The sequence below is a fragment of the Pteronotus mesoamericanus genome, unplaced genomic scaffold, assembly GCF_021234165.1.
Source record: "Pteronotus mesoamericanus isolate MK-2021 breed Mesoamerican mustached bat unplaced genomic scaffold, CSHL_Meso_final scaffold_174, whole genome shotgun sequence".
In the NCBI taxonomy this organism is placed as follows: Eukaryota; Metazoa; Chordata; class Mammalia; order Chiroptera; family Mormoopidae; genus Pteronotus; species Pteronotus mesoamericanus.
In genome coordinates, this window is record NW_026555309.1 from 22,080,560 (window position 1) to 22,107,256 (window position 26,697).

At 32.7% G+C, this 26,697-nt stretch overlaps 1 protein-coding gene across 18 annotated transcripts in view; it reads left to right on the top strand.

The window, feature by feature from the left end:
- Positions 1-26,697, top strand: part of RIMS2 (regulating synaptic membrane exocytosis 2) — a 473,698-nt gene that overhangs the window by 218,978 nt on the left and 228,023 nt on the right. For 13 of the 18 annotated variants that reach the window (XM_054590361.1, XM_054590372.1, XM_054590374.1 and 10 more), the window contains 6 exons: positions 1,808-2,733; positions 18,727-18,794; positions 20,581-20,700; positions 22,815-22,914; positions 23,815-23,938; positions 25,603-25,649. In XM_054590361.1, coding sequence (XP_054446336.1) covers positions 1,808-2,733; positions 18,727-18,794; positions 20,581-20,700; positions 22,815-22,914; positions 23,815-23,938; positions 25,603-25,649 — 1,385 coding nt within the window. Of the gene's footprint in view, positions 1-1,807; positions 2,734-18,726; positions 18,795-18,907; positions 19,117-20,580; positions 20,701-22,814; positions 22,915-23,814; positions 23,939-25,602; positions 25,650-26,697 lie in introns of all 18 variants that reach the window. The other 5 variants (XM_054590373.1, XM_054590359.1, XM_054590360.1 and 2 more) reach the window with 1 other exon arrangement.

The window sequence follows — 26,697 nt, forward strand, 5'->3', positions numbered from 1 at the left end:
TGTCCCCATATACAAAAGTTAATTCAAAATAGATCAAAGGCCTAAATATGTAAGGACTGAAACAAAAAATTACATAAAAGAAATATAGGTACTAAACTTATTATGGACCTTGGTCTTAGAGAAGATTTTATAAATTTGACCTCAAAGGCAAGAGAAGTAAAGGCAAAAAACAAATGAACTATATCAAGTAACAAGCTTCTGTACAGCAAAAGAAACCACAAACAAAAAGGCAATCAACCTAAAGGGAGATGATATTTGCAAACAACAGCTCTGACAATCAAGGTTAATATCCAAAATATATAAAGAACTCATACAACTCAACACCAAACAAACAATCCATTTTAAAAAATGGGCAGAGGACTGAACAGACACTTCTTCCAGGAAGATATACAAATAGTCAACAGATAAATGAAAAAGTGTTCAGCTTCACTAGCTATTAGGGGGATGCAAATCAAAACTACAATGAGATACCAGTTGTGCAGCTTCTGATTCCTGCACTAATACCTTTCCTACCTGGAAAACCTGGAATGACTTCTGTTTTCCTTAATGAACCTTAATTGATACATTGACAGACTGTATTCAGCTATGGAGGAAAAGGGATTCAGGAACACAGAAGAGACTTTAGAGTGCATGATCCCACATGTATCTTTTCTCTTCTTGCTTTTGGATAAAAAAACATATATTGTCTAACAAATTCACCATTGAGCTGTTTGATATTGGTTATCCTTAAATTTAACTGATCCTACTATTTAATTTTCTCCTGTCCGTGTTCTGACAAAATGTTCATAACAGTTATTCTAAACCTTCCCTGCCATCTTCAGCATCCCGGTTCCATTGCTTCATATGGCTAATGGTTGACATTGCCCAAATTCATGCCAGAGAAGAGGCCAATGTGAATATTTTGTTGGCAGAGAGTATTAATACTAAGTGTGACTGCAAGGTCCATCATGTTATACCAGTGTTAGAGGGGCAGGTTCAAAACAATATACAGTATATTCCTCTGAGACTGTAAGGAAATATGAGGGGTCAGATGTGAAGCCAGAGAAGAGTCATTAATCTTTAAGAGTCATTAGAGCTAGCCTTAATCTTAATGAAGATGGAATAAAAATAACAGTCCTTCCTGATTTCTAGGGGTTTTGTTATCAATAAATTATTGTTGGTATTTACTTAAATTGCTTGTCTTAAGTTATGGTAGTAAGGAAGGGTTGGAGAAATGACAATAAGATAAAGACTTAGATGAACCAATACTAGGAGTGATTTATAAAGCTAGATGAATGAAAATTGATTTTTAAGAGCCAACACTTAGCTTTAGTCAGAAAGTATTCAACTCTTGAGCCAAGTTAGTTTGGCTTCATTGTGTTTTCAAATAACTTTCAGAAAGGTGTCAAAAATAGAAAGAATAGGAGGTAGAATATTTTTTGAGCTTCTGAAGAACAGTTGGGAGATAGCTGAAGCTGGGAGCCAAACAAGGAAATTAGAATGAATTCTGTTTACAGCAGCAGAATTTGATGGTTATCTAATTTCAAGACATAAGTGTATTTCATATATATATATATGAGTATATATATATATATAGTGTATCAGGCATTTAATAACCACATCAAAAATAACTTAAATTTCCTATTTGAACTATTATAAATATAATGAATGTAAGTAAAACTTTTGTTTTAATGACTTTAAAATGAAATTTTAAAAAGTGAAGCAAAAGAACTATTTGAATTTATTCATCAACCTGACAGTGCATCAGTAAAATGTAAAATTATTTAAATATTGCTTTTCTCATTATCTCTTTTCTTTGATTACTTAGGAAAAGAAGTCCATCACTGTCCAGAGATCAGAAAAGAAGATACGACCAAAGGGAAGAAAGAGAGGAATATTCACAGTATGCTACTTCAGATAGCGCAATGCCTAGATCTCCATCAGATTATGCTGATAGGCGGTCTCAACGTGATCCTCAGTTTTATGAAGAATCTGATCATATAAATTATAGGGACTCCAACAGGAGAAGCCATAAGCATTCTAAAGAATATATTGTAGATGACGAAGATGTGGAGAGCAGAGATGAATATGAAAGACAGCGGAGAGAGGAGGAATACCAGGCACGCTATCGAAGTGATCCAAATTTGGCCCGCTATCCAGTAAAGCCACAGCCCTATGAAGAACAAATGCGTATTCATGCTGAAGTGTCCAGAGCGCGGCATGAGAGAAGACATAGTGATGTTTCTTTGGCAAATGCTGAACTGGAAGATTCCAGGATTTCTATGCTAAGGATGGAAAGACCATCAAGGCAAAGATCTATATCTGAACGTAGAGCTGCCATGGAAAATCAGAGATCTTATTCAATGGAAAGAACTCGAGAGGCTCAGGGACCAATTTCTTATCCACAAAGGACCACAAACCATAGTCCTCCTACCCCCCGGAGGAGTCCAATACCTATTGATAGACAAGACATGAGGCGTACTGACTCACTAAGGAAACAACACCACTTAGATCCTAGCTCTGCTGTGAGGAAAACAAAACGGGAAAAAATGGAAACGATGTTAAGGAATGATTCTCTCAGTTCGGACCAGTCAGAGTCTGTGAGACCTCCACCACCAAAGCCTCATAAATCGAAGAAAGGAGGTAAAATGCGCCAGGTTTCACTGAGCAGTTCAGAGGAGGAATTAGCTTCCACACCTGAATATACAAGTTGTGATGATGTTGAGATTGAAAGTGAGAGTGTAAGTGAAAAAGGTAAGCTATTCTGTTCCAATCACACGATTCCCTGCAAATTGATTAGATGAGCTTTTTGCTTTAGGTTGTATTTCTGAGTAAACGTTTAAAATTTAGATATTACTACCTTTATTTTAAGTATTTTAATGATATTGATTATATGAAGAAAATTTCAACTTATAAAAAGTGAGCATCCTCCATTGACTTTTTAAATTGGTTTTTGCTTTGTTTCTGAAAAAATTTCTTGCATCACTTGATGGCATTTTTTTTTTAAACCTATTAGTTATATAACATTTTTTGGTTTTCATTTTAAAAGTAACAATATGTTTACAGAACATCTGAAAAACTCCTCAAAGTGTAAAGAATGAAATATTGGGTTAGCCAAAAAGTGCATTTAGTTTTTTCTGTATGATGTCTGTAGCAGCGCTTAGTTGTCTTTAACTTCATTAGAAACAATTTTGTTAGATTGTATTGTGACAGCTGTCATATTAGAATGCATTTAAAAAAAAACTTGTCAAAATTGGTGAATTTTTCTGTAGCTATTTTAATATTGAAGATGGAAGAAAATGAGCAACATTTTTAGCGTATTATGTTTTATTTCAAGAAAGGTAAAAATGCATCTGAAATGCAAAAAAAGATATGTACATTGTATGGGAAAAGTGCTGTGTCTGATGGAATGTGTCAAAAGTGATTTGCAAAATTTCTTGGTACTATTGACATTTTGGCCAAATAACTCTTTGCCATGGGCTGTTTCTGCATTAGAATATATTTAGCAGCACCCCTGGCCTCTACCCACTAGAGACAATAGCAGGAGATACTGACATACTGAAAATACCCAAATCAACCAAGTTATTGGTGAAAATGAAAAATGTGCCTTTTATTTTATGGGAAAAAACTAAGTGGACTTTTTGGCCAACCGAATACAAGCTATCCATTAACATTTTCCCCAAATATAACCATTATTAACATATTGTTGTATTTCTTCTTTTTCCTATGCATGTATTCTGATTTTTTCAATTGATATCATGTCATTAGATTTTTCCAGGCCATTAGATAATCTTCAGAAAAATATTTTAAATGGCTGTGCTAATATTGCAGTTGCTTCCAATTGTTATTATGAATGGTATTATAACGGTCATCTTTATATATATATGTAATTTTTTGCTTATATTCAAGTATTTTACAAATACATATTCGTGCTTTGATTTTTTTGAAGCTTTTAATTCAGATTACCAACCTGCTTTTCAAAACGGTTATAACACTCCATACTCCTGTCATATGCTTTCATCAAGCAAATAGTCTTTAGCTTTGGGGCTAAATGCACCACATTTTTGCTTTTGAATAGACCACAAAAAAATGCTATCTCTTTGTAATTTTATTTTGAATTTGATTGTGGAGTTGAATATTTTGTATGTAAATTGGTGTTTTATATCTTCTGTGAATTATCTATTTATTCCTTTTATTTCTTCTGCCCATGTTCCTATTGGGCATAATTAGTTTTTATCTTATTGATTTATAAGAGCTTTTTATGTGGTTAAGATTTAACCCATTTAACTGTCTTCTGTCCCAAATCTATTTCCCATTTTGATGTTTATCTAATTTTCTTTGGTCATTTGAAAATATTGAACTTAATATGCCTAAGTATTTGCATTCTTTGGTGTTTTTTTTTATTCCTTTCATCTCCAGAAACTCTTTATTCATTCCCAATCGGTTAGACATTTAACTGTATATTTTCTCATGATTTTATTATTGACTTTTAACCTTTAACTTCTTAATCTTTCCATAATTTATTTTGGTGTATGCTGAATTACACCAGACAGGTGAGGATCTAACATGAATCCTTTGTACCACTCCCCTCACACACACACTTTTCTGACAATATTTTGAGGAATAATTGATTTCTTATATGTAAAAATGAATGGAAATTAATAAAGAAATTCAAGAAAGCAGCTGTGTGTGAAATTGATATAGAATTATTTTTTATTGTATGAAAAATAGTTAGGAATTACAAATGAGAGACAGTTTTCATTCTGAACTAAAACAGAAAATGTGATTTAAAAAGGAATAATAAAAAATAAGGGAGACCTCCATGAAGAAAGCTACAAAACTTGAGTAACATAAAGGAAGATTTGAGTAGAGATACGCTTCATGATCCTAATTGGGAATGCTGAATACCATGAAGATACATGTTCCTTTCAGATCATCTCTAGAGGTTAATAACATTTTAGTCATAATTGTAATTGGTTCATCAAAGTACCCTATTTCTGAAGTTAAACTGGAAGGTGTAGGAGGATGAAGAACTTAACTCTTCTTTCCTTCCATGCCTCTTAAGTTCATCGGCTGGAGTCCTATAAATTAGAATGACAAGAGACATTCTAATTAATAAGAGAGAAACAAATTTATTACCATGCGCATTGCACGTATATATGAGAACACTCAGCAGGGAAAAACTTAAAGGGGTTGTTAGAATTTGAGCTTTTATAACAAAAGAACAATACGTTTTTAGAAAGGGGACAAGACAAAGGAAAAGGACTTTCAACTTCTAGGGGTGGTGAATTGTAGGAACTAATGGAATGTAAAGGCTAGTTTTAGCAAGTTTTGTTATGTAGTCTCCATAGGTGCTTATATAAGGGTCAAGAGTTATCTCTAGTAGTTCACATCTGTATTCCTGGCAGAGAAGAAAGGAGGTCATCTTTCCAATTACATGTCCTGCTTTTAGGCAAATAGGTAGAATGATCAGAATGAAAACTGTCTCTCATTTGTAATTCCTAATTATTCTTCATACAATAAAAAATAATTCCATATTAATTTCACATGCAGCTGCCTTCTTGAATTTCTCTATTAATTTCCATTCATTTTTACATACAAGAAATCATCCATTAATTCCAAAATGGAATTAATCCATTTTGTATCTGCCCTCCTCAGTTGCTTTCATCTCAAAACAATCCTTTTGCCAAAGTGGCATATTACAACAAACAAGTGATGAAAACATAGAAATCACCACAAGCGAAGGGGGAAGAGATAAATTATTCAACCCGTAGACTTGGGGGAAATGCATATACAGCGGGGAGATAGTCAAGTTAGACTCTTATTTCATACAAGTTGCATTTAAGTTATAAATAAGAAACTTGTCCTTGTTAAAATATAAAGTTCTATAAAGAAACACTGTAGATCTCAATTTTGTCATAGAGCATATAGATATTTCCCAGAAGCTGCAATACTTTAAGTATATTTAGTAATCTTCAGCTTGATGATTTTCAATATTTACCTGAGTGTATCATAAAAGGTAAGAAAAAGTTTTGTTATACTTAGTGGTTTAGTTTAGATTCTGTTACATACTTCTAAATATGTATTTAGAAGTTTTTGCTAATTTTTTTGCTAAAGTAATGCCTCTACTTTTACCACATGAAGACAGAAAGTCTCCCTTCCCCCCCAAAAAAGAACCAGAAATTCATCAATCTAATATTTGAAAAACTTTTTATGTATGTTATCCTTCTAAGGTCTTATACATTGTTTCAGGATTTTGAAGTACACATAAAAATCTCACATAAATAAAAACCGATATATGAGTTAAATTAAAATCCTTTATAATACTATGTAGCAGAAGGAAAAGATTTATCAGACATGGAAAGAAACTACAGGTCACTCATGTCTTTATTATTTCCTAACTTGAGCTCCTAGTAAATACTCTTAGAGGTAGTCCTCCTTTTCATCTATTTAATGATTTGTTTCACAGAGTATGGTTTCTGCCAACATGTATTTCCAGTGGAAAATCATAACTTAATTCAGTTTAGGAAGAAGAAATAGATGTAAAATAACCTTTTCCTGTTTGATATTACCCCCAATAGTAGTATTCAGTGAGAAGTACCTATTTAGAGACTAGAATAGTCTCCAATAATGATTTGTATGTTTTGTAACACTTATCTCCTAACGTATAATGGTATAGTTTGCTTTCCACAAAGCTATATTGAGCACTTCCCCAAATTGCAATTTTCCTTCTTTGTTTTTTTATCTTTGTGTTATGGAAGGAGATGTCTTAGATTACTGATGTCACAGTATCTCTGAATTTGAATGTTGGACATGACTCCCAAAGTTTTAAATATATTTTTCACAAGCTTTAAAAATTACCACTGACTTTAAAATTTTACCTAATACCAATTTATTAAATAATCCAGAGCATGTTTCTCATCCTTGGTACTGTAGACATTTGGGGCTGGATTTATTGTTTTGCAGTAGTGTCTTCTGTATTTTAAGATGTTTAGCAGCATCCATGGCCTCTACCCACTAGGTGGAAGTAGGATCTCCACCCCGTTGTGACAGCTCAAAACATCTCCAGACATTGCCAAATATCCACTGTGGGACAAAGTCCCCCCGTCAACATTCCCCCACCCTCCATCTCTAGCTCCTCCATTTACTCCTCTTCCCTCCTCACTTTCAGAACCAACTGAGAGTCATAACCCTATTTAAAAAACAAACAAACAAACAAACAAACAAAAAACAGGGAGACTGGAATAGAAAACACCAGAGTGAAGTGTACTGAATAAGGATAATTAATCTGTAAAACATATTTTTTAGTGTTGCATGTACCTTATAGGCTCACAAATATGTATATATTTCCTGCTGTGGATCATGGCCAAAAATGATTTAAAGCTACTCTCTAATATTAGAATTTTGTGACTCACTTGATACTAGTGTTCCCTGCCTTTCCCGTTTCTATTCCTGGAGAAGGGTCTAGAGATGATGTTCAGTGGCTAATTGATGTATTGTAGGCACTATACTTTTTTAAATTTAATATATTTTAATCTTATTATGATGCACCTTTAATAGTCATGTTGCCAACCAGTTTCACCCAATTGCACAAAACATATCTAGTTTGATACTTTTTTAAGCACTAAGATCAATTGTGGAGTGTTTTAGTTTCCCCTGCCTTCCAAGTCCTTGTCAGACTGATTTTATTTTGTAGTTGCAGGTCTCTTTTTTTCTCAGTAAAATCTTGGGACACAGTGGTAGTAAATGCAAGAATATATGTGTATGGCAGTCTCATAGGCTGTAAGTTGTGAAATGTTTGATTCAAACGGACTCTAGTAACACAGTACACTGCTTCCTTGTACTATTTTTGAAAGAGGGTGAATAGAGATGTGAAGGTGAGTGATTCGGAGAGCAGAGACAGAATAAGAAGAAGAGGAGATAGATTGCAAACCTCCAGATAAAAGTGTAGGTCGTAAATATTAAATATAAATCCTAATGATATCAGCTTTATATGTCTGCATTTAGGTGTATATATTAATAGGGAAATTTATCTCGGAGTATAATATCAACTTTCTTATAATTTTTAATAATTTACTGTACTTGTTATAAAGAAAATTGGCTATTGAAGTGATAAGCACTGCACTTTAGAAATTTGAGGAAAATGGTGATTATGTTATGAGACCAGTCACACATGTAAGAATTCTGAACCAAAAGAACTAAAAAATTTTATAGTAATGGGAATATATAAAAATTTTTCAAATAGCATTTTATTACTAAGACTTTTTCAAGTAAAATTTTTAGAAGTCAGAGATTGATTACTTTTTGTATATTTACTCCATCTGTTGGTAAAATAATTTTATGCTAAACTATTATTCCAGCTATAACATCAGTTTTAAAGCTTATCTATGGAATAAAAAAGAACTTAATTGCACCAAATTTACATGGATATAAGTAGTTACTCTGTTGCTATATTAGGCAATATTATGAAATTATTTCATCATATCTTTTTAAAAAATAGGGTACTTTTCATAGGCAGAAAGATCAAGTTGCAAGTAAGTATTATAAAGCTAATTTCAGATTTAAAGTAATACAACACAACGGTAAACTAAGAAGCTAAACTAACTCAAAGTTAATTTGTAAAGTACATAGCCAGAGGGTAGATTTATAAATGGAAATAAAGGGGAATTTTTTATTTCCTCATAAATTGAAGCATATAAAATGTTTTTGATGGTAATTCATTCTCTTTGCAAAATATTTTCTTGTTAATTATGGATAAAACATTATGTTGAACATTTGCTTAAAGGAAAAGGATTGCTTTTAATGGGCACTTAATACCCAAGAAAATTACTAAGTAGGTATCAAGAAAAAAACTTACAGATTTCAGTTTGTAGGATATTTGAGGGGGTGCTTTATCTAGTTGAATAAAAAATTAAAATAAATATTTAACTATAGACCAATTGTTGTAAGTTTGGAATACAGAAAATGTTAACTTTTAAGTTAAAATGATGTTTTTGTTTAATAGAATTTAGTAGGTGATGCCTGGATAGTGTTACTTCATGCAGTTTTAAAAAGTCAATGTCATGCCAATAAATTTAATTAAAAAATTTGATGATGGAGCATGTTCAATGAATAGAAAAATATAAAGCTTTATAAAGAACTTAGTATTATTAATTGATGAGGCATATCAGAATAAATGCCATAATGATATTACAAGTGCTATACAAGCCAATTATATTCAAATTAAAAAAGCATTGAAATGGATGAAAAAAATGGGTCTAAGACTAATGAAAAATTTCAGGAAGTGTACTATAGATTGGTTGTTTCATTCATTCTTTATTTCATTTAACTTTAATATATTAAATGTCAATAATCTATAGTAGACCATGAAACATGAAATAATGAAGACATTTGCTATCACTGTAGTTGCAGCTTTGTGGAACCTGAGTAAGAACTTTAAATTTAAGTTCTATTTTTCAATTACTGTTTACATTCAATATTGTTTTTAGTTTCAGGCGCACAGCACAGTGTAGTCATGTACTTTTCAGAGTGCTCTCTCCAATATTTCCAGTACCCACCTGGCACTATTAACAGAATGTCATTATATAGTTATTACAATATTATTAACTAAATTTCCCATGCTGTACTTGATATCCCCATGACTATTTTGTAACTACCAATTTGTACTTAGTCCTGTCGCCCTTTTTTCACCCAGTCCCCCATCATCAGTCTCCTCTGGCAACCATCAGTTTGATCTTTGTATCCGGGAGTCTGCTTCAATTTTATTTTGTTCTTTAGATTCTATATATAGGTGAAATCATACAATATTTGTCTTTCTCTGACTTATTTCACTTAGGCTTATACCCTGTGGGTACATCCATGTTGTCACAAATGGTAGGATTCATTGGGCATTTGGGTTGCTTCTATATCTTGGCTCTTGTAAATAACACTGCAATGAACAAAAGGGTGCATACATTCTTTTGAATTACTGTTTTGGATTTCTTCGGATATATACACAGAAGTGTAATCACTGGGTCATAGGACGGTTACAGTTTTCATTTTTTTGAGGAAACTATACTGTTTTTCACGGTGGCTGCACCAGTCAGCATTCCCACCAATGGTACACATGAGTTTTCTTTTCTCCTCGTCAGCACTTGTTTGATTTGATGATAGCCATTCTGGCAGATGTGAGATAATTTCTTATTATATAAATAGTTTTAATTTGCATTTCACTGATGATTAGTGACATTGAGCTTCTTTTTATATGTCTATTGGCTATCTGTGTGTCCTCTTTGGAGAAATGCCTGTGTCCTCTGCCCATTTTTTAATTGAATTGTTTGTTTTCTTTTGGTGCTGAGTTGTCTGAGTTCTTGATAAATTTTTAATGTTAACCCCTTATCTGATGTACCATTGGTGAACATCTTATCCCATCCAGTAGTTTCTATTTTCGTTTTATTTGTGGTTTTCTTTGCTCTGCAAAACTTTTAAGTTTGATGTAGTCCCATTTGTTTATTTTTTATTGTGTCCTTTGCAAAGAAATGTATCAGGAAATATATAACTAAGAGAAATGTCAGAGGTTTTACTATGGTTTTTGGTCCTCTAAGAGCTTTATGGTTTCAAATCTTACATTTAAGTCTTTAATTCATTTTGAGGTTATTCTTGTATAGGGTATAAGAAGATGGTTTAGTTTCCACTTTTTGTGTGTATCTGTACAATTTTCCCAGGGCCATTTATTGAACAGACTGTTTTTACCCCATTGTATGTTTTTGCCTCTGTCATATATTAATTGACCATATAGGTGTGGGTTTTTTTCTGGGCTCTCTGTTCTGTTAAATTTGACTGCATTTGTGTTAGCTGACTCATCCAAGAAAATTATACATGTGTTCGGCTTGCCTTTTTTCCAGCTTGTCCTAGAATCTGCCTGTCTGTTTTCCTTTCTAAGATCTACCCATGAGAAGGGATTTTTGAGGAAATATTTGAGATGTGGAAAAGTATGTTTCAAAAGCAGAAGAGCAGTCCAAATTATTGCCTTTCATAAGCCCATTTTCCCTAGAATTGCCGATCTGCCTATTTTTGTAGGGCTTAGCTTGGTTAAGAACCCTTTCAGGAGCAAATAAAGTGAGCCTGACATAGTATACAGTGCATGCATGGGCTCCCACAATACAAGATTGATGTTAATCTTTTTAACAGAAGATCTCATGAAATAACAAGTAAAAGTTTACTTCATAAGAATCTAACATGCTCCTAATACTTACCTTTTGTCCAAATCTTAAATTACATAATTCGTGGAATAGAATGTTGAATAAAATTGTAAAAGTTTATGAAAATTGTGAATTTTAATGAATGACGAAGATGATAAATAGACTGTAGAAAATGAAGGATATTAAAGACATAAATTAACTAGAAGAGAATAAAAGGATGTTAAAATTCTGGGTTAACAATAAATGCTTATGAAAGGCATACTTTACTCACCTCAACCCAACTATTTTTTAGATATGATTATATTTTACAAAACAGTGCAGATATTCAGAAGTGAGTATTTTGAAAGTGTCAGCGGGTAGAGTTATTTTTTTTTTCTTACAGGTAATTGTACAAGTCCTTTTTTTTCAGTACATCTTGATCTTTACGTGTTGGGAATTTTTTACCATTGCTTTATAATTAAGGATACTTAGGATTTGAATCTCATGTCCTAATCTTGTGAAAACTCTGCCAATTTTACGGAGGAAAGAGCAAATATGTGTTTCTAATTTTGAACTTTAGATGTGTTTTCCCAAAGGAATAAAATCTTTTTCTTAGTTTTCCTCTCTGATAGTTGATTGTTGGTGTATAAAAATGCATCTGATTTGTGGATAGTTATATTTCATCCGGCTACTTCACTGAATTTATTTATCTGTTCTAGTAGTTTTTTGGTGGAATTGTTAGGGTTCTCTATATACAGTATCATGTCATCTGCAAATAATGACTGTTATTCTTTCTTTACAATTTGGATACTTTTTATTTCTTCTTCTTGTATGATCTCTGTGGCCAGGACTTCCAATACTATGTTGGATTAAGAGTGGTGAGAGTGAATATCCCTGTCTTCTTCCTGATCTTGAGGGAAATAAATGCTTATAGTTTTTGCCCACTTAGTAAGATGTTAGCTGTGGGTTTATCATGTACGGTTTTTATAATGTTGAGGTATGTTTCTTCTATTCTCATTTTGCTGAGAGTTTAATCATAAATGGGAGCTGGATTTTATCCAATGCTTTTTCTGCATCTATTGGTATGAATCATGTGGTTTTTATCCTTCATTTTGTTTATGTGTTATATCATGTTTATTGATTTACGGATACTGTACCAACTTTGTTTTCAGAATAAACCTCACTTGATCATGTTGTATGACCTTTTCAGTATGTTGCTGGATCCAGTTTGCTGATAGTTTGTTGAGGATTTTAATTATTTTTATCCTCACTGAAGGACAATTTTTTTTATTGCTTTTAGGGAGAGAGCAAGAAGGAAAGGAGGGGAGAGAGAGTAACATCGACAACAGAGAAACATTGATTGGATGCCTCCCATATGTGCCCAGACAGGGCATCGTTTGCTCCTGGTCTGGGGATTGAATCTACAACCTTGTTGAGAATTTTAGCATCTATATTTAACCGAGATATTGGCCTATAATTTTCTTTCTTTGTAGTGTCTTTATCTGGTTTTAGGATTAGGATAATGCCAGCTTCATAAAATGAGCTTAGGAGTCTTCCATCCTCTTGAATTTTTTTAGAATATTTTGAGGATAGGTGTTAGTTCTTCTCTGAATGTTTGGTACAATTTGCCTCTGAAGCCATTCTAGTCCAGGACTTTTGTTTGCTGGAGTTTTTGTTTTTTTTTTAATTACTGCTTTAATTTCATTAGTTGCGATCTATCTACTCAGATTCTGTGATTCTTCCTGATTTAGTTTTTGAAGATTGTATGTTTATAGGAATTTGTCAATTTTTTCTAGATTGTCCATTTGTTGGCATATAGTTGTTAGTAATATAGTCTTACAATCCTCTGTATTTCTTTGGTGTCAGCTGTTCCTTCTCTTTTACTTCTGATTTTATTTATTTGGGTCCTCTCTCACTTTTCTCTTGATGGTCTGGTTAAAGGTTTGTTGATCTTATTTATCTTTTCAAAGAACCATCTCTGGATTCATTGATCTCGTGTTTTTTTGTTGTTTTTAAGACTATTTCATTTATTTCTTCTCTGGTCCTTATTATTTCCTTCCTTCTATTCATGTTGAGTTTTGTTTGTTGTTCTTTTTCAAGTTTCTTTAAGTGTAAAGTTTGCTTATTTGATTTTTTTCTTGTTTCTCGAGATAGGCCTATAATACTACGAATTTTTCTCTTAGTATTGTTTTTGCCATCTTCCTTCACCAGGTTAGGGAAGTCTTCTTTCATTATTTTTTCAAATAGGTTTTCAACTCCATGCTTTTTTTCTTCTTGCAGCATCCCCATGATGCAAATGTTTGTGTGCTTGAAATTGTCCCAGAGGCTTCCTACACTATCTTCATTTTTATGGATTCTTTTTTCTTTTTGCTGTTTTGATTGGGTATTTTTTGCTTCCTTTTATTCCAAATTGCTAATTTGATTCTTGGCTTCATCTACTTCACTCTTGTTTCCCTGTAAATTACTCTTTATTTCAGTTAGCACATCCTTTATTTCTGACTGGCTTTTTAATAATGGTTTCAATGTCCTTTTTCATGCTGTTGAAATTCCCACTAAGTTCCTTGAAGTTCTCACTAAGTTCCTTGACCATCCTTATAACCATTTTTTTAACTCTGTGTCTGATAATTTCCTTTTCTTTATTTCATTTAGTTATTTTTTCAGGAGATCTCTCCTACTCTTTCTTTTGGAACCTGTTTTTTTTTTTTGTTTGTTTGTTTGTTTGTTTTTTTGTCTGTCTCTGCATTTTAGATGATTCTGTTTCTTTTTATGTATTAAATAGAGCTACATCTTCCAGACTTGGTAGAGTGGCCTTGTATAGTGTAGGTGTCTTGTAGGGCCCTGTGACACAGCCTTCCCAGTCACCTGACCTGGGTTCCAGGTGTGCCCGCATGTGGATGTGTGCACTATCCTGTTGTAACTGAGTCTTGATTGATGTTGGTTGGCATCACTGGGAGGTATTAACCTCCAGGCCAATTGGCTTTGAGGACTGGATTAACATAGCTTCTGTGCAGATGACCGTATGGAGCAGGATTTGATTCAGTGGGGCTCTGGTGCTTACTGAGTCTGTCCCTTGAATGTGTTGCTCATGGAGGTGATAGGGTTGTAACCTGGCATGGTCTGAAGCTGTCCACGCAGTGCACTGCCTCTTGGGCCTCCCTAGAGTTGCAAGGTTAGATGCTGCCTGTGTTCCACTTGGGCCACCCAGCATAAGCTACAAAGTGATCTGGAGATGGCTGCTACATGTTCTCGGTTTGGAGAGGCCAAGCTGAGATCCAGTGCCACTGCCACTAGTGCCAGGCTTAGGGCCACTTAGCAAGAGGTACGGGGTATGCAGGGGTCAGATATTGCTTGTTTGAGAAATTTTAGGAAGGTCTGAAGCAAAAAGGCTGTTTGTATGGAAAAGTCTCTCAAGTCAGCTTGGGTGAGCCTGAAGTTTGTGTGGGGGAGCATGAACAGTATGAACCAGGTTGATGGAGACTCAGACGTGGTGCCTGCCTGCCAGCTCTGAGGTTCTGTCAGGGGGAAGGCTCAGAAAAGGAACAATGATCTGTGCCATCACTTCTGCCTGGGAGACAGCTGTCCCCTGAGCTCTCACCCTGATGCTGGCCAATTCAGTTCCTATCTGTATGTCCCTGGTTCCTTTCAACCTGCTGCCCCATCACTCGAACTCAGAGGGAGTGATCTCAAGTCAGAGCATGTATCCTTGAAGGCCACTGCCTGGGACTCCAGAAGCCCTCTGTCTCACTCAGCCACAAGCCTAGCTGGTTTCTACAGCCAGAAGTAATGGGGTATTCTCCTCTTGGCACCGAAACCCTGGGTGGGGAGATATGGTATGTGACTGGGACCTCTCGTTCCTCAGGGGAAACCTCTGCAGGTTAGATATCCCTTCCAGTTTTTATCTGCCTCACATGGGTGTGGGGCCAGCCCATTCGCGTCTCCACCCCTCCTACCAGTCTTGATGTGGCTTCTTTAAATTCCTACTTGTAGGACTTCTGTTCAGCTGGAATCCAGGCAGTTCTGAATGAGGGCTTTTCTGTAGTGTAGTTGTAATTTTGATGCGGTTGCTGGAGGATGCGAGTACTGCACTTATGCCACCATCTTGACTTGAAGCCCAAAGATTTTTGTTATGCCACCCCTTTGTAGTAACACCCTCTCCCCCATTGCTAATTTCTGCTAACCACTAATTTATTCTCTATTTCTAATATTATCATGTAGAGAATGTTATATAAATGAAATCTAATGGTATACAACAGTTTGTGATTGTTTTTTAAATTCAGCACATTGCTCCTGAAGTTTATCTATGCTTTATGTATCAATATTTTTTTTTTATTACTGAGTAGTATTCCATGGTATGGTTATACCACAATTTCTTTATCTGTTCACCCACTGAAGGACATTTTGGTTGTTTCCACTTTTTGGCTATTAAAAACACAGGTATCTTTTTGGGGGGAATTTCTCTTCATATAAAGTATTAAGTCTTTTACCATTAAGTATGATCTTAGCTGTAGGTTTTGGTTGATATTCTTTATTTACTTAAGCAAGTTCTCTATTTCTTGTTGTCTTTATCATGAATGTTTTTCTGCATCAAGGAATGGGATCATGTGATTTTTCTCCTGTAACTAGGGAGTATGAAATGTCACACTGATTTTCAGTTTTCAACCAGTCTTACATTCCAACAATAAACTCCATAATGTCAGCCTGTATAATTCTTTTTTCATGCTGTTGCTGAATTGTATTTGCTAATATTTTGTTAAGGATTTCTCTGTCTATATTTATGAAGGATATTGGTCTACATTTTTCTTGTTGTTTGATATTTTCTTTTTCATTTTTTTCCCTCATTTTTTTCCTTGCCTTTCTCTGGGTTATTTGAACTTGTTTTTGAATTGCTTTTTTATTCATCTGCAGTGTTTTTGAGTGTATTTCTTTGCAAAGGTTTTGTTTGTGTGTGTGTGTGTGTGTGTGTGTGTGTGTGTTTACTCTAGGTAATATATTGCATATGCACAACTTACCACATCTTACTAGTTAGAGTGAAATGTAAAAACATAACATCAAATTATTTTATCTTTTCCTATTTATAATGCAGTTGTTTAAAATATTTCTTCTATATATGTCGAAAAGCACATCAGACAATGTATACCTTTTGCTTCAAACATCAGATATATTTAGAGGATAAGGAAAGCCTATTGTATTTACCCATGTTTTTACTTACCTTGTTTTTTATTCTTTCCATATATTTCCAGATTCCTTCTTTTTGTTACCAGAACTTCCTTTAGCCATTCTTTTAGGGTAGTTCCACTGGTGACAAATTCTCTTAGTTTTCTCTTTGTCTCAGATGTCTCTATTGCTCATTCATTTCTGAAAGATAACTTCATTATATTTAGGATTCAGGGTTGATATTTCTTTTAGTATCAGTAATTTAAAAATATCACGCCCCTTCATTTTGCTCTCCGACGTTTCTGCTGAGAAATCCACTATCATTTGAAATGTTTTTCTCCTTTAGGTAAGGTGTGTTTGGTTCTGGCTACATTGAACAGTTTGTCTTTAGTTTTAGTTTGATTATGATATGTCTCGGCATTGATTTTTTTGTGTGTGTATTTCTTGTTTGGAGGTTTATGTAGTTTCTTGAATCAATAGGCTTACATGGTTTGAAAATTTGGGAAATTTTCAGTCATTATTACATTGCCAAGTACTTTTACTTTCTCTTCTTTCTGGGACCACAATGAGATGAATTTTCTGTTTTGCTATTTTGGGGTTTTCACTTTATGAACCATTCATCAATACACATTTTCCTACTTTCTTGTCTCTCTGTTACTCTTCGGTTACTTCAATTTAATTTTAACTTTCATCATTCTATGTAGAGTGCTTTTCCTAACACCTTTCTTGATCTTTGTGTTGCCAAATCAAATGCACATTTTTCAGTTCCTTATTGTATCTGATGTGTAGAAGTCATTCAGTATTGTTGATTTCTCCTCTTGTTTTGTTTAGGAAACTCTTCTGTTTGGTTTTGAGACTTTATTCCCCCCCCCTCATTTTATTATCTCTTAAAGTTTTTCTTTGTCTCTCTCTCGCTTCTTCTCCTTCTCTTTCTTATCTTCATCCTCCATCTTTTCCTCCTTCTCTTTCTCCTTTTTTAAATCAAACTCTATATATTACAGTTCAGTCTGGATCCTCTCCATATCTTACTTTATTCTCTATTTCTAAATGATCTTCCTACTCCTATTTGTATGCTAGTAATTCCAAATATAGGTCTCCGGCTTAGACATTCCTTCTAAGCTTTATTATAGCTTCCCCAATTGATTTCTTATATTCCCACTTCAATAACTTATGGGTTTTTCAAACAACAACATATCCCAAATTAATCACCATGTTTAATAAATTGTAAAATGCATGTTTTTATTTTAATATCGATGAACCTTACACTTACATCTTAGATTCTATGAAATAGAGTAATTTCTTCCCATTATTTCTAATACAGTGTTCTTCTTCCAGTTGTCTCCCTCTCATAAGTGGTCTTTCCTTCTATTTAGTTGTTAATGGCAGAAACCAGAGAGCTATCTTTGATGCTTCAATCTTTCTTTATACTTAATTCTACCTCCCAAACACCTCTCAGTTCCCTCTATTCTTACCATATCTGTTGCCCTCACTACTCTGTTGTATGTCTCATTGTTTTACCCCATGCACTAGTGCTTAGCACAATGCGTAGCAAATGGAAGGAGTTTGGTAAATATTTTTAATTTAATGAAAGCACAAATAAAGTTTTAAAAGATATGTATGTGTAGACATAGACTAAAAAGAAATTTTTTTTTCAGATGTGAGGCAAATAAGGAATGTATAATTTGGGGAAATAGTCATTCTTAGCTGCCATTTATATAAATTATCTGACAAAATTATTTTAAAAGGAAATCTACATTGTATGAGTGTAATTTCTGAAAATTGAAAAATTTCAATACTAAGTAATCTATAATGTAAGTAAAGTTTATATTATTTATACTAATAGCTATTTTAGTGTGCATCTATTTTGTCACTTTCATACAAAATTTTTTTTGTGTGTATAGCCGATTCTTTTTTTTTAACCTCCTCAATGCCCCCGAATATTTTTAGGAAGTTTCAGCATTAAAAAACATTATACTACATTCCAGAAACAATTTAATTACTTGGCTTTTTGTTATAGTGGTTATTGGAAAACCACCTTTTAATCTTTAAAATGTTCTTTAACTTTTGGAAAAGAACCCATGTCTGTAGGCCAGCATGAAAATATACCATGAGTAACAGGCATAACTGGTAGCCTTTTTCTTTTTCAAAATATATAAGTTTTTCATTTCAATTTCTGTTTATTATTAGCCTTTTCTGTTCTTAAAGGACTTTTGTTCTGTAGGGTCTCTCTAGAGATCATAAGCTTTATATTCTGCATTGTATAAATTTTACTCATTTGATATCCAGGCTCTCTTGGTATGTATAGTGAGTGCTACAGACAAAGTTCTTGAAACCAGACAGTATCACACAGTTTAAAATGTTTATAATGTCTTTGTCTGTCCTTTCTTTCGCCGTCTCCTTTTACTGCACTCTTTTGTCTGTCTGACTCTCACAGGAGACATGGATTACAACTGGTTGGACCATACGTCTTGGCATAGCAGTGAGGCATCCCCAATGTCTTTGGTGAGACATGTGGAGCCTTACTATTTAATTTGTTATCATTTCACTTTTCTGTTTTTATTTACACCTTTGCATGTTTTCTTTTTTGTATTTTTTTTTTTATCCCACACCTGTAGGGGACAGTCAAAAGGGAAAAAGAAAAACTAGTGAGCAGGCAGTTTTGTCGGACTCTAACACCAGGTCTGAGAGACAAAAGAAAATGATGTACTTTGGTGGCCACTCTTTGGAAGAAGATTTGGAATGGTCTGAGCCTCAAATTAAGGACTCTGGGGTAGATACCTGTAGTAGCACAACCCTTAACGAGGAGCATAGCCATAGTGATAAGGTACTGAGATTGTGGAGCCTGCCTTTTAACCTGCTCATTTGGTCTTCGTTTGCTCTCTGTCACTCATTCAAACAGAACATAATAAAAGGACAGGGCATTGCAAGGGTCAATGTAGCATTTCTTAAGGTGCAGAAAAGAAAAACAAAACCAAAACAAACAAATCAAAATATTTTTTGCTTGCTTTGCTGTTTTTGTTGTTTGACGGCATACAAAAAAAAAAAAATAAATGAAATAAAAATTAGGAACAAAGGAATGTTTTGTCTATGGTCGCATGAAATAATTTTTAATGTTATTATAAAACAACAAATACAGAGAATATTTTGGATTGGCTTATTTGATTGCTTGTATATATTTTCCTTGGGATGAAAATTAAATGATTAATAGTTTGAATCCCAGGCAAAAGGGAGATAATTGGGTCTGTTTGCACAGAAAAAGTTGTTTTTCTTTTTTCCCTTTCACTGTCATTTTACTCTTTTGTTTTATTGTCACAGCATTTCAATGTAGCATTAATTAGTATTAGAACCACTGCCATCTGCTTTTGTATTTATTATTTTTGCTATTAGTGTGGTGAGACTTTTGAACTCTTATTACCATATAGATGTGATGATTGAAACTTGTCTTTTGCCTGCTAAATTTTGCATGAAGATATGCATGTTACTTTAAAATAACTGTGAAACTGTGATTACACAAATCACTTACTTTATTATTGACATGTAATTCATAATGCGATGGTGTTGTGATTTATAAAGGGCTTGGTTCTGCCCTGAGAAAGCGATAAATTCCTAATATTTTCAAGGTTAATTAACAATAGATACCATTGGATTATCTAATAAAATTAATTTACTAAATAGATCAAAGACCTGAAAGAATCAATGAACCTCCAAAAAGTGAGAAATGTAATCTATCCTCACCTTTGAATTAGACCTATTTCTCCCGGAATCACTTAGAAGCTTCCTGGGGCTTGTGTATTATTTGTAATTTTAATCTAGAAATCTATGTCAAGAAAGCCTTCATCATAGGTTTGAATTTTGTGTTTTATTTAATTTGACCTTTTAACTTTTATTGTAATAAGGTCTCTTAAAGTCTTCCCAACATGTTTGAAGACTGTATTTTCATTTTTAAGTGACTATCTTTTCTACCTGTGAATTTATTAATCTTCAGCATGTATATAATTAGAGTTTGAATATCTGTTCAAGGTTTCTCAGATTTTTTTAGAACTGTATTCCTTCAATATTGTGTAAGAGCACTGTAAGAACTTGAAGTAATTTGATTTTGAAAAACTTGAGATTATAAAATTGAGGTTGTAGACATAATGTCATAAGCCTCTTGATTAAACTTTTAAATGCCAACTGATTTGTGTAATCATAATACTTTGGAAGTCTGATATTTAGAGAGATTGCACAATAAGGGATCACTTGTCTTAACAGAACATTAATTTTTTTGTTTTTTGATGTACTATGTCAGCACCCTGTGACATGGCAGCCTTCTAAAGATGGGGATTGTTTAATTGGTCGAATTTTATTAAATAAACGTCTAAAAGATGGAAGTGTACCTCGAGATTCAGGAGCAATGCTTGGCTTGAAGGTATGTGATGAAATATGTAAGCTTTTGTATAATAACTTTCTACCTATACTAATTTAGTGAATTTTCTTTCCATTTTCAAGAATTCCCAAGTATTTGCCCTCATTATCCAATTCTGATTTTCCAAGTTTTATTTAAGAAGTTGTCATTGTTCTATGATAAATCTTGTATATATAATTTTGGCAATTAAATGAGTCATTACTGTAATCCTAAGTACAGTGCTCAAACTTATTTTACCTATACAGTTTTATTCAGTTACTAAATATGTAGAGTTGACAAATATAATGTTTATATCATATAGGAATATAATTTTTATATTAGTACAGAAAAATATGTGTCTAATTATGTATATGTATGTATAAGAGAGAATACTGTTTGAAGTCTAGACACTGAAAAATACTTAGGGTAAGAGATTTAATATAAATATTAATTTATACTTTACTATAAAATACCAAAAAGTTACTTGGTAATTACACCAAGCAGAGTTCTGTTTGCTTGGTGTTTTGTATTTGTTTGTTTATTTGTATGGTGAATTAAAAACTGAAATGAGAGAGAAGTAAATGTTTTAGAGTTAAGCCATTGCTACAGAAGTTTTCCTTTGAGAAATATTAGAAAATTTTGTGTGTAAGTGGAATTGGGCAACTAATATTTATTGGGTGACTGACATGTGGCTGACACTCATGTAAGCATTTTACATCTATCATTTTGTTTAGAGATAAAAAATAAGCTTAGAGAATTGTCATAATTTGCCCATGGCCACAAAATGGTAATGAAGGTAGTATTTAAACCCAGATCTGCCCAATATAATATGAGAACGGTATAGTATGGAGGTTAGGAAGTCTTGGCTTGATTTCTAGTTACAGCAATTAGGTACAAGACATTGGTCAACTAAACTTCTCTTAGCCCCAGACTCCTCACCTGTACAATGGAGATAATAATGCTTACTGAATTGTTATAAAAAGATTAAATAAAGCAATATATAAACATTTAATACAGTGCCTGACACATTATATGATTTCAGTAATAATTATAGTCAGAAATATTCTTATTATTAAATTTTATGTCAAACAATAAAAATGTTTTTAAAAAATTACCATAGAAATGTAAGTACAAAATATCTATACACTTAATTTTCAGAATAAATTTTGGAATAATTAGTATTAACTGAATTACAGCTGAGTTTAATTCACTGCAGTTTGGAAATAAATACATGGAATAAGATAAGTCAATTTTTTTTTTTAATTCAGATATCTTTCACTCAATTTATAAGAGAAAAAAACAACTATTTTAGTCAGTGAAGTTAGTTACTATTGTTTGCTTAGCTTGCTATAAAGCTGATATATTGATTGAATGGCAGTTGATGACAATCAAGCATTAATTTTGTAAGAGGCCACTCTTGCAGGTTCATCTATGGTTCCACAGCATTATTCGTAATAATTTGTTTTTGTTTTTCTGAGGGATGTACAGGGGAGGACAAAAGAATAAACAAGAGTTTATTCTTGTATTACTAATTATTGTATTATTTCCTATGTGAACAACTGTAAACCTGCTTTTGCCTCAACCAGTACATTTATAGAAACATAAAATTAAAAAAACTGGGATAAAAAAGTTCAGAAGTTCGCATTAATTCTGATGAAATTAAGTAAATTTTGTAATTTTCTCAGGAAAAAATATATCATCATCATGCACATTATCAATGTGCCCAGATTACTAATGAAATTTGGTAGCATACTATAATAGTAAGAATAACAAGTATTTATATTATTGTGATATTTGAAATGCATAACTAGATGTGTAAATTACATAGTACTGAAATAACATGTTTTAAGAAATGATAGAAGTTAAGAATTTTGTAATAAAGAAATTACAAATTATTATTTCTAAGGTATGCAACATTTTAAAAAAAATAATGGATTTGTAAAACATTTGGAACATGTAAAACGCTTACTATAGGGACATATGCTTAGTTCCTAATAGCACTACATTACTTAAAAAATATTTTTAGTATAGTAAATTATAGTTTTAAACGCTGTAAGTAGTCTAGTTATTTTTTACTTGAATTTTCAACCATGTTCATTGGAACAATATGTCTCTTAAAACTTTCCTCTTTTAAACAGGTTGTAGGAGGTAAGATGACTGAATCAGGTCGGCTCTGTGCATTTATTACCAAAGTAAAAAAAGGAAGTTTAGCTGATACTGTAGGACATCTTAGACCAGGTATGGTTTCTATCTTTGATTATTTATTTTTAAGCCGTTAAATTCAAGTACTTGTGAAACAGTTATCCTCATTTAGAAGTACTTTGACCAGTAATAAAGAGCTCATTTCACTTAAATTAAATGTATTCATTAATGGAAAGTTGTGCTATTATTTATTGAGTCACATTAGAGAAAAATATTTTTAGTTACTGATTTTTTTTTTTTTGCTTACGGCTATTCCTACTCTGTATCTAGTATTAACCCATTTTTTTTCCCTATAAACCTTTGTTCTTCTTTTGAAAAATTCCAACATAGTTTAGGAAACATAGTTCATGGATAAATACGTATTTCCTGAAATGTATCACTCCTTACCTCATTGGTAATAGATAGGAGAGATCGTTGGGTGCCTTGGAGAAGATTCAATAAAGTACTAAATATGAAGCTTTTTACAAGACAGATTAGACAAAGTGCTCAGACAAATGTATTTTGAAAAAAAGTAGAATGCAGAATCATGAAATCTACAAAGTGGCAACTGATTTTGATAGTTTTTAGAATTAGAACTTTTATTAGAATTAGAGTATCTATGTCACCAAGATGTTGACAGAGGTTGCTCCTGACTTTGCTCCCCTTCACAAGAAGAACTAGCAGTTATTCATGGACAAGACACAACTGAGAAAATCCTGGAAATCACAGATACTTTTTATGTAATTTTTTTCCTGACCCTTACTTTTTGGGTGAAATATACTAATCATCTTTGTCATCAAATTTTATGCCACTGGAGCTGTCCTCAGTATGTTTCTTATTTCATAATGGTTATTTTATTCTGTGGAGTTCATTGCAGTTTAAGATTGCTTTGTTTCTAGTGCATTTTATGGCATTAGATTTTCTTTCTAAGATTATTATTACTGACACACATAATAGGTGATGAAGTGTTAGAATGGAATGGAAGGCTATTGCAAGGAGCCACATTTGAAGAGGTATATAACATCATTCTGGAATCCAAACCTGAACCACAAGTGGAGCTTGTTGTTTCAAGGCCTATTGGGTAAGTTGGTTTGAGTACTTTTCATGTGTATGATGGAGTTGCCTACTATAAAACAATTTTTGATGTGCAATCCAAAAAGTCCCATTGCTTCCTAAAAACAAATTATTTTGTGAGCTTTTTTCTTTTACTAAAAACACCTTACCAAAAACTATGGCATCTCTTTATCTGATTATACAGTTAATTACAAAAAAGAAATATTTAGCTATTTATTATTTTTGTGTTCTTAATAGCTTAGTGGATGGCTAATGCCACGAGTAGAAGGGGATCATAGTAGCAATTGCTGTTAAAGGAAGTTTCATTAACTGTGGTCCTTTATATTATAAAAATGAAGATCAGCTATATTCTATGGATTTTATGCTTTTTTTCCAAGTGGAGATTTCAACATAGGACAGAGAGGGCCCAAGGACATATTATTCCCAGGTAGAGGGAACAATATAAGGAAAAATAGAATATCTTAAAAAACATTAAAAAGATAAGCAAATGCCAAATACTCTCTTGTTTTTATCATTTTTTAGTTATAGATTAAATCGACAATTTCCAAGAGTTGGCAGTATAGTTATTTGCATCTGTATTATGAGAATTACTCATTATATAGTAGCATTTCCTTTATAGAAGACTATGCTCTAAGCCAATGTAAAAGATATAATTAGAAAAAGCAATTAAACACAGTACACTGATGGTGATTTATTAAATGTAAGTTTGTAGGAAGAGCATTCTAGGGTGATTTATTAAATGTAAGTTTGTAGGAAGAGCATTCTAGGGTGGAGGCTATAGAAATTATTTTTAGTTGTAAAATATAATGCCCAGTTTTCACTCATTTAGGAAAAGGTTGGGCTATATTATTTTGTTCTCTTTTTATGATGTAGAAAATGACATGCTGGTAACTTGGTCTTTGAAATGTTTCTTTCCAAAGTAATGAATCTGCCACATGAAATAGTATCTGTTCTTTATTTTGTCTTTTCAAAGTTTTGTATTATGGTAAAACTGTACTGTATCAATTTAGTATATTAAGTATATTTCTTCATATTAAAAGACACTAAACATTTTTGTATAATGTCTTAAGTATTCTTTTATATAATTTTCTGAATGATCTTAACCATTAATATCTACCCATTTTGGCAAATCTCAAACAATGTGCATGTTTTTGGTGTAAATACATTTACAAAGGAATTCTATAAGTCCCAATAAGAAATACGTTTGCACTTTTCTCAGTGGAGTTATCACATTTAAAAATGTCAATCATATTTGAATATTTTAATTTTTGTTTTGGTGATATTATTTGCATTTTAACGTTATTGATTTAGAACAATAGCAAGTGAAAATAAAGAGTGGAATAAAATTACAATCTATCTATAAAACTTGTTGAATGCAGAAATTTTTTAGAATAGACAGTTATGTAGTGAGGCATATAGAATATAAAGTATATGTTTTTACATATCTGCTATAAATGTGTATAAATGTAATTTTTAAAAGTATTTGGTGTTAACCAAGAATACTTACATTAGTAATAGAGGCCTACAGTTTGTTTTTTTCTTATTTATATAATGCTGCTATCATACACAATTTTGTTGATTTTATAGTGTCCTGTTATAGTATCAGTTGATAATGATCAAAACAGCAGTTGCGTTGTTTCGACAATTTGTTTTCTTTTTCTGTCTTTTCAGAGATATACCTAGAATACCTGATAGCACACATGCACAACTGGAGTCTAGTAAGTTTCATTTATTATGAAGAAAAATGTTATTAATAATGTCATTCATTGGGGTAAAATGAAGTATATCATCTATTAGTACAAAGTAGGAAATATAATGATCTTGTTATCAAATATATAATCATATAAAATGAAAAATTTATTATTACATTATAATAGTAAAAAAATAAGAAAAAGTACAAAAGTCTGTAATACTTTAAGATACTTTTTTTAAAAACTGCAATCTTAATTACAATGCATTTTTAGATAGTTTTATTAGGTTATATTACAATAAACTGTACATAATGAAAATGTACAATTAGATACATTTTGACATGTGTGAAACCATCACAATAAAAAATTATGACATAGTGTTACTCTCTAAATTTCCCCCGCCTCCCTCCAAAATTTCCCCTAATTTTAAAATTTACTACTGTGTAACCTAACCCTCAGTAAGTGGGCAATTCTTGGGACAATCTAGTGAAATACACTCTCTCTCTCTCTCTCTCTCTCTCATATTTTTAGAAAATAAGATAATATTTCTGATTTAACATCAGAGTTGTAGTGGGACCATAGACATATTGTATAAGTTTATTTTAAGTAATGCTAAACACATATTTTTATTGTATTTGAGTGCTGTTTTAGATGTTAAACTAATGATTTTTTTCCAATGAACTAACTTTCTTTATTGATTGAGAGCTGAATAAGGGATACTGTGAAAGAAGAGAGAAGGGTTGCAATTTGAAATCGTTGTTCAGGGTAGACCACATTGAGAAGGAAAGATCTGGGCAAAGGTTTGAAAGACTGGCTGTCTCAGGGCAAAGCTTTCCAGGTACAGGGACCAGACATGCAATGTTTGGGAGGCGAAAAAGCCCAAGATGCGTTTAAAGAAAAGGAAGAAGGGCGATTTGGCTGCAATTGAGTGAGCAAAGGGGGGAATGGTAGGAGGGAGGGTAGAAGAATAGTGGGCAGTCAAATGGCAGACTTTATAAGCCACTGAAAAGGCTTTTACTCTGAGAGAAATCGAGAACTGCATAGGATGCTTTTGATGAGGGACTTATGTTTTAAA